Genomic DNA, 15,901 nt, shown 5'->3' on the forward strand with positions numbered 1-15,901 from the left:
GCGGAGCAGGGAGCCCGATGTGGGACTCAACCCCAGGACGCTGAGATCTTGACCTGAGCAGAAAGCAGATGCTTAACGACTGAGCCACCCAGGCGCCCCCAAATAAAGGTTTTCTAAAAGAGACTTATGTGTACGTGTATGTACCAGTTTAGCTTGAGCACAATGCTTGGCACACAACAGGTACTCGGAAGAATGCATGCATGTGAATAGACCTCTGGGTAAAAGAGATGTAGGAGTTATATCTAAGGAGAGTGCCTATTTTGAGAAGAGCAAAGGAAAGGTATGTCCCCCGAGAAAGTGGATCCTTACCTTTCCTGACAGGTATGAATGGGGAAGTAATCAAAGGGTAGTGGGTAAAGGGATTGATGTCTGCTAATGTGAACTGAAATGTGATAGAATTTGAAATTAACTTGGCAGGCCTGGGCATTGATTTTTGAATACTCGTAACAGAGGCAGTTGGAGGGTTTTCTAAAGTTCTCCCACAGGGAGAGTTCAGGTGTGAACTGTGGCTCAGCAGATAGGGTAATTTCCAGGATTTCAGATTTGCAGAGATTGCTGCTGCTGTGTCACTCAGGGTTGGTGCGCAATGGCTTTTCCCTTCATGGAGCTGACTTAATGCTGAATGAATAAGGGGCGAAAGGGTTCATGATTGAAAGAGGGGCATTTTTAGGGATCGTCGACCCACTGTTACCATGAATAATCTGAAGGATCCTCTGCAGTGGAGGTGGGAGTTGGAGCGGTATCTGACATACGGCCTCGGTGGGTGTTGCAGGCAGGGAAAATGAAGGGTGGGAATCGGCTGGCGGCGAGAATGGGGGTGGTTGGGAGATCCTGTGACCAAGTCTAGAGAGTCCAAGGACAGCTCAAGCCCGCCGGTCCACTCTACTCTGGAATGCGAATCCCAGCTGCGGCTCCAAACCGCAGCTCTGAAGGAAAGGGCTCGAGCTGAAAGGGCGCGGGAAGTCTGAAGTTTTCCCGCCACTGGTGAGGGCGTGGCCAGTGACGTCAGGGCTCCGCCTTCACAAGGTGGTGGACGGAGGGCTCCGCCCTTAACAAGATGGCGACACTTGTGGCACCGGAAAGAGCTTCTAGATTTCGCCTCGATCCTGCCACCAAAGTGGAGGCGGGACTACCCTGTGGAGTGTGCCGCCCCTTCCGCCGTGCGCCCGCGCCGCGCGATGAGGTCACAGTGGTTCCGCCCTCACCCCTCCGGGTTCCCGAGTTCCTGAGTCTTGAGCGTCGGCAACCGTAGTGACGCGTATTGCCCGGAGGATGGCGGACGCCGGCTTGCGCCGCGTGGTTCCCAGCGACCTGTATCCCCTCGTGCTCGGCTTTCTGCGCGATAATCAGCTCTCGGAGGTGGCCAATAAATTCGCCAAGGCAACAGGCGCTGTGAGTGCGGCCTTGGGACAAGGGCTGGGGTGGGATGACCACAGGTCTTCGGGCCCTGACATGTTTAGGTTTCCGGGTACCGAGGTCTGTAGGGTCCGCCAATCCAGCCTTTGTGCCGAGCTCTCGGCGGTGACCCGAGAGCCTGGAGTCCCGGCACCTGGTCTCCCATGAAGTCTCACTGGATAGCATTGAGTCTTGTTGCTTTTTTCTATTGAGCGGTGCAGCGACGGCAGCGTGGGATCCTCGTGGCCCAGGTCACGTGGCTGGCGGAGTGCGGCGTGGAGGAGGGAGCGTGGTGTCCCACCGGAGGCGTTGGAGGCTCTTGGTTCCTTCTTGGGTTTTACATTGGTTGATGCAAAGTGTGACGACCTTAACTCTCAGTCGAATTTACCCCGGACTCAAAGATAAAATTGCGTTAGAAACGAGGGATGGGATTGTCGTTAATAAAGAAGAAAGTGAAAGAGAGTAGAGACAAAAAGCAAAATTGAGCATCATAGCCCTGCCAAGCAGTGGGCTTGGATCTTTGACTTCTGGAATCAAACACATCTAGATTTGGGACCAGGCTCTGTTTTCTTAAAATGTATAATCTGAACATCTTGCTGAACCGCTCTGAGTTTGTTTCTGTTCCTAAGGGAGATGCCATCATCCACTTTATAAGATTTTTGTGAATTTCAGTAACATGATAAATATGAAGTGGCAATTCCAGTGCCTCGTGCTCAGGAAGCATCAGTGAGTGAAAGCTGTTATCATAGTTATGGTAATCTAGGATGTTCCAAACACACGTAAAAAGTGGACTAGGGATGTGAAAGGTTTGGAATCTCCCTAAAGAAAAGCTATCATGGGGCACCTGGGTGGCTCAGTCTGTTAAGCGTCTGCCTTGTTCAGGTCATGATCTCACGGTCCTGGGATCAAGCCCCACGTTGGTCTCTGCTCAGTGGGAAGCCTGCTTCTCCCTGTGTTCCTCCCCCTGCTTGGGCTTGCTCACTTTCTCTGTCAAATGACTAGGTAAAAATCTTTAAGAAAAAAAAATATGATGCATGGGAAAACATCTTGAGAGAGGGTATAGTCTTTGACAGTCTTCTTAGCCTTTAACTAAGAAGATAAGTTTTTTCTTTGTGGCAGAATCAGGCTGCACAAGGACAGAATCAACTCAGCTTCAGAAAGGACTTCCTTACGCTGGGACAGCCTGCCATGTGATCTCCTACAACTGCTTTCATATTGGAACTGTTTTTTGAATTGACCATTAGGGAGACTGCAAAAAGTATTTTCACAATGGGCTGGATGGAATTGGGCCTTTCATAATCAGGATTTTTTTTTTTTTTAAAGATTGTTTATTTATTTGAGAGAGAGAGAGAGAGAGAGAGCATGAGAGGGGGGAGGGTCAGAGGGAGAAGCAGACTCCCTGCCGAGCAGGGAGCCCGATGTGGGACTCGATCCTGGGACTCCAGGATCCTGACCTGAGCTGAAGGCAGTCACTTAACCAACTGAGCCACCCAGGCGCCCCAGAATCAGGATTTTTTTATATGACAAAAACTAATCTTTCTGGAAGACTTACTAAGGGCCAGATGGGGTTTCCAGATGCTAAGTCCTCTATATGCATTATCTCTAATTCTCTCAACAACTTAATAAGATGTATAGTATTATCTCCATGTTATAGAGAAGTAAACAATCTCAGAAAGATTAAGTAATTTGCTCAGGGTCACACAGTAATAATAGGCAGAGGTGAGTTTCACGTCTGTACACTTCTAACTCTGAGTCTATACTCTTGTTGGTACTGTAATGCTTTGCAGTTTTTTTTGCATCAAATAATCTGTATCAGTGTAATTAATAGCTGAATGTAATTTTGTACTGAGTATATAACTTAGCTTTTTAACCAGTATTGGAGGCTGGATTCCTATGATTTGGTATTATGAACCACATTTCAGGAAACACCCTCTTCCGTTAATGTTTGTGTCCTTGTTTCATAGGTAGGGATAAATTCCTAGACAGTGCATTGCTAGAGTAAAGAGAAAGCACAATTTTTTTTTAAAAGATTTTTTAAAATTTTTGTTTGAGAGAGAGTGCGCACACGCAAGCACGAGGGGGGCAGGGGCAGAGAGAGAGATGTAGACTCCTTGCTGAGCAGGGAGCCTGTCACTGAGCTGGATTCCAGGACCCTAGGATCATGACCTGAGCCGAAGGCAGATGCTTAACCGACTGAGCCACCCAGGCACCCTGGGAAAGAAGATTTTTTAAAAGGCTTTGATAAATAGGATTGACTAGGGATAGATGGTGACAGAAACTGTAGGAGTAACCCAAGTTTTTGATGTCAAAAATTAGGAAGTACATAAATAGGTTATTTTTCAAGTAGAAGTCTCACAAAGATGTAACAATTACACGAAATATAGCAGGTATAAAAGAGGTCACTTTTTAAAGATATTGTTTATTTATTTGAAAAAGAGAGCAAGTAGCACGAGCAGGGGGGAGAGGGAGAAGCAGACTCCCTGCTGAGCAAGAAGCCTGATACCGAACTCCATCCCGGGACCTGAGATCATGACCTGAACTGAAGGCAGACACTTAAGTGGTTGAGCCACCAGGCACCCCAAGCAGGTCATTTTTAAAGAGAGAATAAAATAAAATCTGGTTTCCCCCTAGAACAACCAGGATAAAATTTTCTTACTAAGTTATTTTTTTCTCCTATAGACCCAACAGGACGCCAACGCCTCTTCTCTCTTGGACATCTACAGCTTCTGGCTCAAGTAAGTCTTCCCTGTACCACTGTGACTGTTTTTCCCCCAAGGAGTTGGGCTGTGTTCCCTGGTGTGGGAAGGTCCTGATCCCCCAAAAGTTAGCCTCATCTATCTCAGCAGGTCCACCAAGGCCCCGAAGCGGAAGTTACAGGCAAATGGACCAGTGACTAAGAAGGCTAAGAAGAAGACTTCATCCAGTGACAGCAGTGAGGACAGCAGTGAGGAGGAAAAAGCCCAAGGACCTCCAGCTAAGAAAGCTGGTAATGCTGGACAGGGAATTGGGGTTAGTGGTTCCCAGAAAGGAATTTGTAGCCTGCCTGTACCACATGGCTGATTCTCACTGGGGTCTGTGGTTTTGTTCAGTTGTACCTGCCAAGCGGGCCAGTTTGCCTCAGCATCCTGGAAAGGTTGCAGCCATAGCATCAGAGAGCAGTAGCAGTGAAGAATCCAGTGATGATGAAGAGGACAGTGACAAGAAGAAAAAGCCTGTTCAGGTTTGCAACTTGAGGAGGGAAAGAGGTTGTTTAAGGGATTAGAAAGAAGAAACCTAAAGTCCTGGCTTGTAGCTTGGAACCAAGGGATGGCAGTGGGTATATAACAGGTGACTGTGGGGGTGCCTGGTTGGCTCAGTCAGTAAAGCATGGGACTCTTGATTTCAGGGTTATAAGTTTGAGCCCCATGTTGAATATAGAGATTACTTAAAAAATAAATAAATAAGGGGCGCCTGAGTGGCTCAGTCGGTTAAGCCTCCAACTCTTGGTTTTGGCTCAGGTCATGATCTAAGGGTCCTGGGATCTAGCCTCCATTGGACTCTGCTCAGCAAGGGGTCTGCTTCTCTGCCTCCCTCTCCCTCTGCCCCTCCCACTACTCCCAACCATGTGTGAGTGCGCATGCGCCCTCTCTAAAATAAAATGAATCTTTAAATATATAAAACATATATAATAGGTAACCATGGAGGAGAAAATAGATGTATGAAACTTGGAAAGGATACGTGAGGGTGAAGTTATACCCTGAATCTAGGAACCCATTCTCTTTCCCAGGCGGTGGTGGGGGAAGAGGGAGAGGGAGAAGCAGACTCTCCACTGAGCAGGGAGCCTCGCTTGGGGCTTAATCCCAGGACCCTGAGATCATGAGCTGAGCTGAAGGTAGACGCTTAAGTGACTGAGCCACCCAGGAGTCCTCTTTCTTCCTCCCTCCCTCCCTCCCTTTCTACCTTCTTCCCTTCCCTTCCCTTCCCTTCCCTTCTTTCCCTGTTATTTTTCTTTCTTTCTTTTCTTTTCTTTTCTTTTTTCCTTCCTTCCTCAAGATTTTTGAACTATTTTTAAGTAATCTCTGTACCCAGTGTGGGACTCAAACTCATAACCCCAAGATCGAGTTGCATGCTCTACCCACTGAGCCAGCCAGGCACCCCAATATTTTTGTGTCTCATGAAGAATTTGGTGCCCTTTCCAGAAGCTATCTTTTTTTTTTTTTTTTAAGTACACTCTGTGTCACACATAGTGCTTGAACTCCTGACCCCAAGATCAAGAGTTGCATGTTCTACCAACTAAGTCAGCCACGCTTTCTCAAATGTTGTCTTGCTCAGCTTTCTTTTGCTCTTACTGCTCCATTAGCTCCTAAAAAATAAAAGTCTACCATGGTTTCCACCTTAGGATGCTGTTTGGGTACCCAGAACCTCTTGCTGATTCTCCTCATTGTGTGTTTCCTTACAGAAGGTAGTTAAGCCCCAACCCAAGGCAGTCAAAGCTCCTCCTAAGAAGGCCGAGAGCTCTGATTCCGATTCAGACTCAAGCTCAGAAGATGAGTCACCAAAGAACCAGAAGCCAAAGACAACACCTGTGGCAGCTAAAGCTCAGACTAAAGGCTCAGCCAAACCAGGTACTATTTCTGTTCCCAAGAGACCAGGCTGGGGACTAGCTTGCTCTGGGGACCGGTATTAAAATTGCTCATTCAGGGGCACCTGGGTGGCTCAGTCGGTTGAGCTTCTGCCTTCAGCTCAGGTCATGATCTTAGGGTCCTGGGATTGAGCCCTGCATTGGGTTAAGATTCTCTCTCTCCCTCTCCCTTTGCCGTTCCCCATCCCGTGTGTGCATGCTTGTGCACGTGCGCTCTCTCTCTCAAAAAAATTGTTCATTCAGCACAGGGGTGAAATGGCACTGGTTGTTGAGCTAGAAGTATTGATTAGTGTCTCTCCCCCCACTTAAAGAGGCTTTTTATTGGGGTTAGTAACTGGAGAAACAGTCTGCAGTGAGGAAAAATGTGTTTTTAAAATGGTATCCAGAGGCACCTGGGTGGTTCATTTGGTTGGGTGTCCGACTCTTGATTTCAGCTTGGGTCCTGATCCCAGGGTCGTGGGATTGAGCCCCATGTTGGGCTGCACTCAGAGAGTCTGCTTGAGGAATCTGTCTCCCTCACCTCCTCCCCCCAGTCTTGTGTGCTCTGTCTCTCTCTCTCTCAAATAAGTTAATCTTTTTTTTTTTTTAATTTATCTTCTCTTAAAGATTTTATTTATTTGAGAGAGAGAGACAGATAGGGAGAGAGAACAAGAGCGGGGAGGAGAGGGAGAAGCAGGCTCCCCGCTGAGCAGGGAGCCCAGTGTGATGCGGGGCTCGATCCCAGGATGCCTGGTCATGACCTGAGCCGAAAGCAGACGCTTAACTGACTGAGCCTCCCAGGCGCCCCTAAAATAAATAAATCTTTAAAAAAAAAAAAAGGTATCCATTTGCCATTCTTGTTCATTTCATAGATGATTTACATTCCCACAAATGCCATTCTGTTATGAACGCTTATACATCTATCGTTTGTGCTTCTTTTTTTTTTAAGATTTATTTATTTGAGAGAGTGAGACAGAGAGCACAAGATGGGGGAGGGTCGGAAGGAGAAGAAGACGCCCTGCTGAGCAGGGTGTCCAATGCGGGACTCGATCCCGGGACTCCGGGATCATGACCTGAGCCAAAGGCAGATGCTTAACTGACTGAGCCACCCAGACGCCCTCCTTTGTGCTTTTCATTGCCATCATTTCTCCTCTGTATTCACTCCGTAGGACATGTGAGAATTTAAACTCTTTTCTGTAATATTCTTGTGATGACAGGTTATGATTTATAGGAGTTTCTCTGAATGGAAGTTGGAGTGAAAGATTTCAGAGAGCACGTCTGAATTATTTACATCACATCTTTTTTATTTTCTTTTTAAAGATTTTATTTATTTGAGAGAGAGAGAGCGAGCTTACACATGAGCTGGGGGAGGAGCAGAGTGAGAGGGACAAACAGACTCCCCTCTGAGCCCAGAGCCTGACAAGGCTTTGATACCATGACCCTGAGATCATGACCCGAGCCGAAATCAAGAGTCGGACACTTAATGGGCTGAACCACCCCGGCGCCACTACATCGTATCACTTGTTGAAGATAGTTTTCTGCTTGAAATTGCTCAGGAAGGTCATCTTCCGATAGTCAGCCGTGGCAGTCCCTCATGCCTGCCCCAAAGCCAGGAGCATTGATAGACTCCTAAGTTCCGAGCTGACCGGTTTCTGTGGCCCATTAAGGCCTTGCTACTTCTTGCCGTGTTTTCCCTTCCCCGGTACCCCAGGCCGGCTGGCGTCTAAGCTAGCCAACGGTGAGGTGGCCGCCCGCGAGAGCAGCAGCAGCAGCGAGGACTCGGAGGCGCCGGCGGCCGCACCGAAGAAGGTTTGGGCCATGACTTCCACCAGGGCACCCGGTTGGGGTTGGTGAGGGTGTCTCCATTTCTTGGCAAGATTAGTTGGACCAGCTTTTTCCTGTGGTAACAGATTTTCTGTATGATGCAGACTGTACCTAAAAAGCAAGGTGTGGCCAAGGCCGCAGTGAAAGCCACAGCCGCCCCTCCCCAAAAGAGTTCCAGTAGTGAGGACTCCTCCAGTGAGGAGGAGGAGGAGGAGGAGGAGGAGGAAGAGCAGAAAAAACCTATGAAGAAAATGCCAGGTGAGGTTTGTTTGGTTTTTTTTAAGATTTATTCGTTTTTTAGAGAGCACAAGCAAGCACGCACGTGTGGTGGGGGCAGGGGGAGGGGCAGAGGGAAAGGGAGAGAATCCCAAGCAGACTCCCTGCTGAGCATGGAGCCCCACCACAACACTTGTCTTTTTTTTTTTTTTAAGATTTTTATTTATTTCATTTATTTCAGAGAGAGAGAGCGAGCACGTGTACACAAACAGGGCAGCAGCAGAGGGAGAGGGAGAAGCAGGCTTCCCAGTCCCCTGGGATCATGACCTGAGCCAAAGGTAGACGCTTAACTGATTGAGGAACCCAGGCGCGCTGACACTTGTTTTTGTTTTTGTTTTTTTAAACAGGTCCCTATAGCTCAGTCCCTCCGCCTTCTGCTGCCCTATCCAAGAAGTCCCTGGGAACCCAGGCTCCCAAGAAAGCTGCAGAGAAGAAACAGCCTGTGGAGAGCAGTGAGGACAGCAGTGATGAGTCTGGTGAGTCCCCACCCGTGGAGAATGGGTCTGGGGAGTAGATGAGGAATATAAAAGACAAAAATGCCTCTATGCCTTTTGTTTTTCACTGAAGCAAGACAGTGCTTAAGTTTCTGTGTGGGTCTTTGTAGCCTCCTTTTTACTGCTTTTGGTTGGGTTGGGACTCTGGTCCCAGCCTAATGCCATAGGTTCTCTCCAGATTCAAGTTCTGAGGAAGAAAAGAAACCCCCAGCTAAGGCAGTCATCTCTAAAGCAACCACCAAACCAGTTCCAGCAAAGAAAGCGGCAGACAGCTCTTCAGACAACTCAGGTGAGGCATATGGAGGCCCTCAGGGCATTGGGAGTTCCAGGGGCTCTCTTCATTCTGATTTATATGTATTCTTTGCTCTCTCTCTAGACTCTGACAGTTCTGAGGATGAAGCTCCTTCCAAGCCAGCCAGTACCACCAAGAATCTACCAAGTAGGCCGGTTGCCACTCCCAAGCATCCTGCAGCTAAACCAGCCACAGCTCCCAAGCAACCTGCAGGTAGTGGCCAGAAGCCTCTCACCAGAAAGGCTGATAGCAGCTCCAGCGAGGAGGAGAGCAGTTCTAGTGAAGAGGAAAAGACAAAGAAGACTGTGGTCACCCCCAAGTCCAAGGCAGCCGCCAAAGCAGCTCCATCTTTGCCTGCCAAACAGGCCTCCCAGGGTGGTGGGGACAGCAGCTCTGATTCAGATAGCTCTAGCAGTGAGGAAGAAAAGGAAGAGAAAACGTCAAAATCTCCAGTTAAAAAGAAGCCACAGAAGGCAGCAGGAGTTGTAACCTCTTGCAAGGCAGCTTCCACAAAGAAAACAAAGGCCGAGAGCAGCAGCAGTTCTTCCTCTGATGATTCCAGTGAGGAAGAAGAGGAGGAGAAGCCCAAGGGCAAGGGCACTGTAAGGCCACAAGCCCTCAAGACCAATGGGACCTCTGCACTGACTACCCAGAATGGAAAAGCAGACAGGGATAGCGATGAGGAAGAAGAAGAAAAGAAAAAGGCAGCAGTGGCAGTTTCTAAGCCAGGTCTGTATCCAAAGAATCTGTCTCCTTAGTGTGTTCCCCCAAATATGGGTGGGATATACACTTGGGGGATGGGGTGGAGAGAGGAGGCCCACGATTAGGTTTCCAGTTGCATGCCCTGGGTGTGGAAACCCGGGAGGAGGAACATGAAACTGGTCTCCTGAGTCTGGCTTTTTGTTTCGTAGGTTCAGGAAAGAAGCGGAAGCAGAGTGAGGCTGCGAAGGAGATAGAGACTCCTCAAGCCAAGAAGATAAAGCCCCAGACCCCCAACACATTTCCAAAAAGGAAGAAAGTAAGTTATCTTATTTTCTTCTCAGGAGCCAGCCTTTAAAGAGTAGAAAGGGGGCGCCTGGGTGGCTCAGTTGGTTAAGCGACTGCCTTCGGCTCAGGTCATGATCCTGGAGTCCCGGGATCGAGTCCCGCATCGGGCTCCCTGCTCGGCGGGGAGTCTGCTTCTCCCTCTGACCCTCCTCCCTCTCATGCTCTCTGTCTCTCATTCTCTCTCTCGCAAATAAATAAAATCTTTAAAAAAAAAAAAAAAAAAAAAATTTAAAGAGTAGAAAGGGACACCTGGCTGGCTCAGTTGGTTAAGCGTCCGACTCCTGATTTCCTCTCAGGTTGTGATCTCAGGGTCGCGAGATTGAGCCCCGAGTAGGGCCCTGTGCTCAGCGCGGAGTCTGCTTGAGATTCTCTGTCCCTCTGCCCCTCACTCCATTCTCTCTGCCCCCCTCAATCAATCAATCTTCAAAAAAAAAATAACAAAAAAAATCTGGGATCATCTTGACAGCTCTCTGCCTGGCCTGGCACTCGTGCACATGTGTAGCTAAGGAGGGCTTTTCTGTTGAATGGCCACTCCGTCTTTAACTTACTTCTTACTTCATTCTTCTCTAGGGAGAAAAAAGGGCATCATCCCCATTCCGAAGGATCAGGGAGGAGGAAATTGAGGTAGATTCTCGAGTGGCAGACAATTCCTTTGATGCCAAGGTGAGGGGAGAGGGTGTTTGTCATTCTTAAGGGGGATGGATGGAAGAGAGGGCAGCTTTTTGGTTCAGGTTGCCTTGAGCAGGGAGAAGAAAGTAACAGGGCCTTGATGTTGTTCTTCCGTGTATTAATCACTTCTCTCTGCTTACCAGCGGGGTGCAGCTGGAGACTGGGGGGAGCGCGCCAATCAGGTTCTGAAGTTCACCAAAGGCAAATCGTTCCGGCATGAGAAAACCAAGAAGAAGCGGGGCAGCTACCGGGGAGGCTCCATCTCTGTCCAGGTCAATTCCATTAAATTTGACAGTGAGTGACCTGGGGCCACCTGTGGTGAAGCCAGCGTGATGATCCAAGACCACTTAACTTTCCCCAGTGGACCTGGGAAACCCTCAGCTCTATTAAGAAAGGGTCTTGGTGAGGACAGCAGTTTAGAATAGGTCCGAAGACTTTGCTTCGTAACATCCTCTCTCGTCCTTTTCTGTGTTCGTAGTTTTGTACAGATTTGTTTTTGAGTGTTGAGTAGCAAGGACAACATAAGGGTCGTGTTCTTTTTTAAGAAAAAGAAAAATTTTAGTTGTCATCCCCTCTCCCTGTTCTGTGAAAGTCCTCATACTAAGAAATTTGTATATTTTATATTAAATCATTTCCTATTGATTTTTGTTGTTATTTCACAGGTGGGTTCCCACAGATAAAATCTTAGCTATTGCCTAAAACGTAGTAAAGGTCGTCACATTATGAGTTTTTATAATTGGAGAATTCTGCCTGTTGTGCACATTTCATCCGTCCTACCCCTCACAGCTTTGGGAAGGGGCAGTTAAGAGTGGTAAATGTATGTGTTCGCTAAGCATGCACTGTGTAGTTTATACTCATTCATGGGGTTTAGGACTGATGTTTTCAGCGAGCATGGACTTAACTACTTTTTGGGATAAAATTTACTTTTGTTACAGGCAAAATTCTGGTGTAGTGTGAATGCCATGCGGTTAGTCTAAATATTTTGTTTTCTGTAATTTTAACATCTAATGTTTGCAATACGTGTTTAGTTTTTTAATTTGAAAACATAAACTTTTCTATTGTTCAAAGACTTTTTTTGATGACCCTTAATAGTACTAAATTGAGGACTGCATTTCCTTGTTTTTTACATTTTAGAGAACAAAATAACTATGAAAAGTATATATCACTTGGTATTTCTGTTTTAGTAACTGGTGACACAATTAGTTTCATTAACTCCTATGTGGTTGGAAATCACTGATCAAGAAGGTGAAAGAATAAAAACTATAATTAAAAACTTCAATCCTCAGTAGGAATTAGATTACATTAGTCAGGCAAATTTATAGGTAACCTGTGTGTGTGCTGATGGAAATGGGAAGAACCTTTATAAAAGCATATTAGGGGGTAAAACTCAAGTAGGGTGGGATTGGGAGAGCATCCCAACAAGATTGTTGTGTTTTGTAGTTGGAACAAGGGAGCAATTGATGTACCCCTTTCAGAACCTTAATTGTCAGTAACAGTGGAGGTAACGGTAAAAACCAGTGAGCAGAAATACAACTCTGAGGCCAAGTCGGCTGATCATAAAGCTGTAGGAGATGACAGTGTTTGGCCAGAGCAAGATGGGAAGGGAAGAGGCAACAGCAAACTCTGGAGGCTGGGACTGTTCCTGAGCTGGGAAAGTGTGCCCTAGCTTCATGGATGAGGGAGGTGTAGGTTTTAAGATTAGCCTCCCCTTGTTTGGATTCCGTACTTGCCAAGTAACTTGATAGTAAGTTGGTTTTCCATGTAACTGCCTCTAGGAGGAACATGCACCATTCATGCTGACATAGGTACATCAGTCTGCATGGTAAAAGTTATCCATCTTACAAAAAAATAATAAACTGGCTGGTTTATAACGTGTCTTGGGAGTTTTTTATTGTGAGTCCAAAGCCCTCCCACCTACTCAAACCGGAACAATTTGCCAGTTAGAGGGCTGGAGTGAGACCTGTGAGTTCACTGCAGACCTTCTTGGCAGCAGCTTGCTGGCTTTTCTTGGCCATACCTTGTCTCATGGTGCCTTGTCCAGGCCGTAGTCCAGAATGTGCACAGTCTAAACTGGGGTTGGCAGAATGGCCTATGGGTGAGTCCAGCCCACGGCTTCTTTCTGTAATGCTTAGACGCTAAGACTGGCTTTTACATTTTAATTTTATTTATTTGTTTTTAAGTAGGCACCACACCCAACATGGGGCTTGGTTTTTTACATTTTAAAAGTGCTTGAAAGAATATGTGGCTGACTTTATGTGGCTCACAAGGCCTACAGTATTTACTAACTGGCCCTCTGTGGAAAACGTTTGCTAATTCCTGGTCTAAATCAGTGATTTCACAACACTGGCTGAAAATTAGAATCATCTGGGAAACTTTTTAAAAATACTAAGACCCAAGGGCCCATCCCAGACTACCTGAGTCAGACTCTGGTACTCTCTGGTGGGGCCTGGGTGTTAGGACTTTTTTTTTTCTTTTTTTTAAAGCTACTGGGTGATTCTGATATATGAGCAGCTGAGGTTGAAAACCACTAATCTAAGAGTGTTTGAAAATAATTGAATTGGGGTGCCTTGCTGGCTCAGTCGGTTGAGCATCCGACTCTTGTTTTCCGCTCAGGTCATGATCTCGTGGGTCACGGGATTGAGCCCTGTGTCGGCTCCGTTCTCACAGTCTGCTGGAGATTCCCTCTCCCTTTGCCCCTCCCCTGCTCGTGGGCACACTCAATGTCTAAAATAAATAAATCTTAAAAAAAAAACCTGGTATTTTTTTCATTCCTTTCATGCTTTCATTTTCAAATATACTTGTTAAATTTAATAGTATAAAATGAAAATTAAATTTCCATCTTAGCTCAGTTTCCTGGGACTTGATTCTGTGTCTTCAGTTTCTCTGAATGTACTATTACATGCTTCCACTCATATTTTTCCTTACACAAATGGGGTAGCAGTGTTTCGTAAGTTTGGAGCTCATTTTATAACACAGCAGCTCATTTTTAATGGCTGCATGGTACTCCATTGTATGGAAATAGTATAAGTTATTCAAAGCAGTAATGTTGGTAGATGTTTTGGTTTTTTTCAGTATTTTGCTACTACAAAAGAACCACAGTGGTTATTCCTTTTCTTTTTTTTTTTTTAAGTAAACTCTGCCCCCAGTGTGGGACTCAAACTCATGACCCCGAGATCAAGAATCACATGCTCCTCTGACTGAGCCAGCCAGGTGCCCCGCACAGTGAATATTCTTGTACACAAAACTGAGTATCTGTGGATTAAAAAAAAAATTTTTTTTTTTTACAAGAGTTCATTCTTAATTGTACAACAGGATCTAAGACCTAATTCTAGCTATAGATGGCAACATGCTATGATAGGAAAGCCAGATGTTTATTTTTTTTTAAGATTTTATTTATTTGACAGAGACACAGCGAGAGAGGGAACACAAGCAGGGGGAGTGGGAGAGGGAGAAGCAGGCTTCCTGCAGAGCAGGGAGCCCAATGTGGGGCTCAATCCCAGGACCCTGGGATCATGACCTGAGCCAAAGGCAGATGCTTAACGACTGAGCCACCCAGGCGCCCCCCTTTTGCCACATTTCCTAATTCCACTTGTGGCCCGGGGGCCTTTCCCCATGGCCTTCATTTTTAGCTCCTCGAGTTTCTTCTGTTTCTGCTTGAATGTCTTCCTTTTTCTTTTCTGATTGCTGGGACTTCCAGTACTATGTTGAATAGAAGTGGCAGGAGTGGACATTTCTGTCTTGTTCCTGATCTTAGAGAAAAAGTTTTCAGCTTTTCACTGTTGAGTATGATGTTGATTTGGCATATATGACTTTAATTATTTTTTAAAGATTTTATTTGTGGCACCTGGGTGGCTCAGTCGGTTAAGTGGCTGCCTTCAGCTCGGGTCATGATCCCAGGGTCCTGGGATAGAGCCGCATGTTGGGCTCTCTGCTCTCTTCTCCCTTTCCCTCTGCCTGCTGCTCCCCCTGCTTGTGCTCTCTCTCTCAAATAAATAAAATCTTAAAAAAAAAAAGATTTTACTTATTTGAGAGAGAGCGAGCATGCACCAGGGTGGGGGGAAGGGCAAAGGGAGAGGAGAAAGAGACTCCCAATTAGATGTGGGGCTCAGTCTCACAACCCTGAGATCATGACCTGAGCTGAAGGCATAGGTTTAACTGACTGAGCCACCCAGATGTCCCTGGATTGATTGATTATTTATTTATTTATTTATTTATTTATTTATTTATTTATAAAATATTTTTTTGACCCACACTGGGGGTAGAGTTTACTTAAAAAAAAAAAAGGATAAGAGAGCACAAGCAGGGGGAGCAGCAGGCAGAGGGAGAGGGAGAAGCAGGCTTCCCACTGAGCAGGGAGTCCAAAGTGGGGCTCCATCCCAGGACCCCGGGATCACGATCTGAGCTGAAGGCAGATGCCTAACCAGCTGAGCCACCCAGGCGCCCCTATTTATCTTTTTCTTAATAATTTGTAAGTGCTCTTGATGTATTAAAGGGATTAGCCCTGGGGCGCCTGACTGGCTCAGTTGGTGGAGCATGCAACGCTAGATCTCGGGGTTGTGGGTTCAAGCCCAACATTGGATATAGAGATTACTTAAAAATAAAATCTTAAAACAGGAAGAAAAATAAAGAGATTAGCCCTTAATCACAGATTAAAGTTTTTTTCCAAATATTTTCATTTTAAAATGGAATATAATATGTATCCATTAACTTTTCTCCTTAAAATAGATGAATAATTTGTAAGCTTGTTGTTTTGTTTTGTTTTTAAGTTTTTTATTTTATTTAAGTAATCTCTACACCCAGCGTGGCACTCAAACTTGTAACCCTGAGATCAAGTCACATGCTCTTCTGACTGAGCCAGCCAGGTGCCCCAGCTTATTGTTTATTGTTTAAACTATGACGTATTTGTTTTTTTCTTTTGCATTTTATAAATATAACCCATCCTAGCCTTGTTTGCCTTTTTAACTTAGTAGACCTCCTTTTCCCTTAGGGCCTTGCAAAACTCAACCTGCTATATATATACATAATGTGTATGTGTGTATGTATGCAGGTAAAGTGTTACACAAATGAAGCAGTTTAGTAAATTGTCTAACAGCATTTACTAGAAAGATTACTTAACTCCTCTGAGTCTATTTTCTCATATTTAAAATGACAGAGTATTTTATTATCTTGTCTGTAAAATCTGACTACCCCAGAAGACTGTTGTAAGGACTGAGGATTTATCTAAAGCACTTAGCACAGTTCCTGGCACATTGTAAGGACTCTCTGACTGCCACTTGCACAATAAAAGGGGATTTGGGGAATAAC

General features: G+C 45.9%; 1 protein-coding gene across 4 annotated transcripts; it reads left to right on the forward strand.

Annotated features, from left to right (window-relative positions):
* The first annotated feature begins 1,182 nt into the window (after nt 1–1,182).
* NOLC1 (nucleolar and coiled-body phosphoprotein 1) lies at nt 1,183–12,468 on the forward strand. Of its 4 annotated transcripts, none has more exons than XM_035027843.1 (13): nt 1,183–1,392; nt 4,075–4,130; nt 4,242–4,381; nt 4,485–4,615; nt 5,834–5,998; nt 7,697–7,804; nt 7,906–8,077; nt 8,443–8,571; nt 8,768–8,878; nt 8,966–9,610; nt 9,793–9,899; nt 10,499–10,591; nt 10,741–12,468. In XM_035027843.1, the coding sequence occupies exons 1-13, from the start codon at nt 1,273–1,275 to the stop codon at nt 10,897–10,899; spliced, it is 2,136 nt and encodes a 711-aa protein (XP_034883734.1). In that variant the 5' UTR covers nt 1,183–1,272; the 3' UTR covers nt 10,900–12,468. The 4 variants fall into 4 exon arrangements, with proteins under 4 accessions (XP_034883734.1, XP_034883729.1, XP_034883740.1 ...); XM_035027838.1 differs by having other exon boundaries at nt 1,184–1,392; nt 4,239–4,381; XM_035027849.1 differs by having other exon boundaries at nt 1,185–1,392; nt 4,239–4,381; nt 7,924–8,077.
* The last annotated feature ends 3,433 nt before the right edge of the window (nt 12,469–15,901 follow it).

The sequence above is a fragment of the Mirounga leonina genome, unplaced genomic scaffold, assembly GCF_011800145.1.
Source record: "Mirounga leonina isolate KUSES-001 unplaced genomic scaffold, KU_Mleo_1.0 Mir_114, whole genome shotgun sequence".
NCBI lineage: Eukaryota > Metazoa > Chordata > Mammalia > Carnivora > Phocidae > Mirounga > Mirounga leonina.

What these genes read in the sequence shown, in the direction of transcription:
- NOLC1 (XM_035027838.1), top strand. Translation starts at nt 1,273, where the DNA reads ATGGCGGACGCCGGCTTGCGCCGCGTGGTTCCCAGCGACCTGTATCCC. An exon ending in ACCTCCAGCTAAGAAAGCTG is followed by an intron (nt 4,382 to 4,484) that starts GTAATGCTGGAC and finishes GGTTTTGTTCAG; the next exon opens with TTGTACCTGCCAAGCGGGCC. An exon ending in AGTGGCAGTTTCTAAGCCAG is followed by an intron (nt 9,611 to 9,792) that starts GTCTGTATCCAA and finishes TTTGTTTCGTAG; the next exon opens with GTTCAGGAAAGAAGCGGAAG.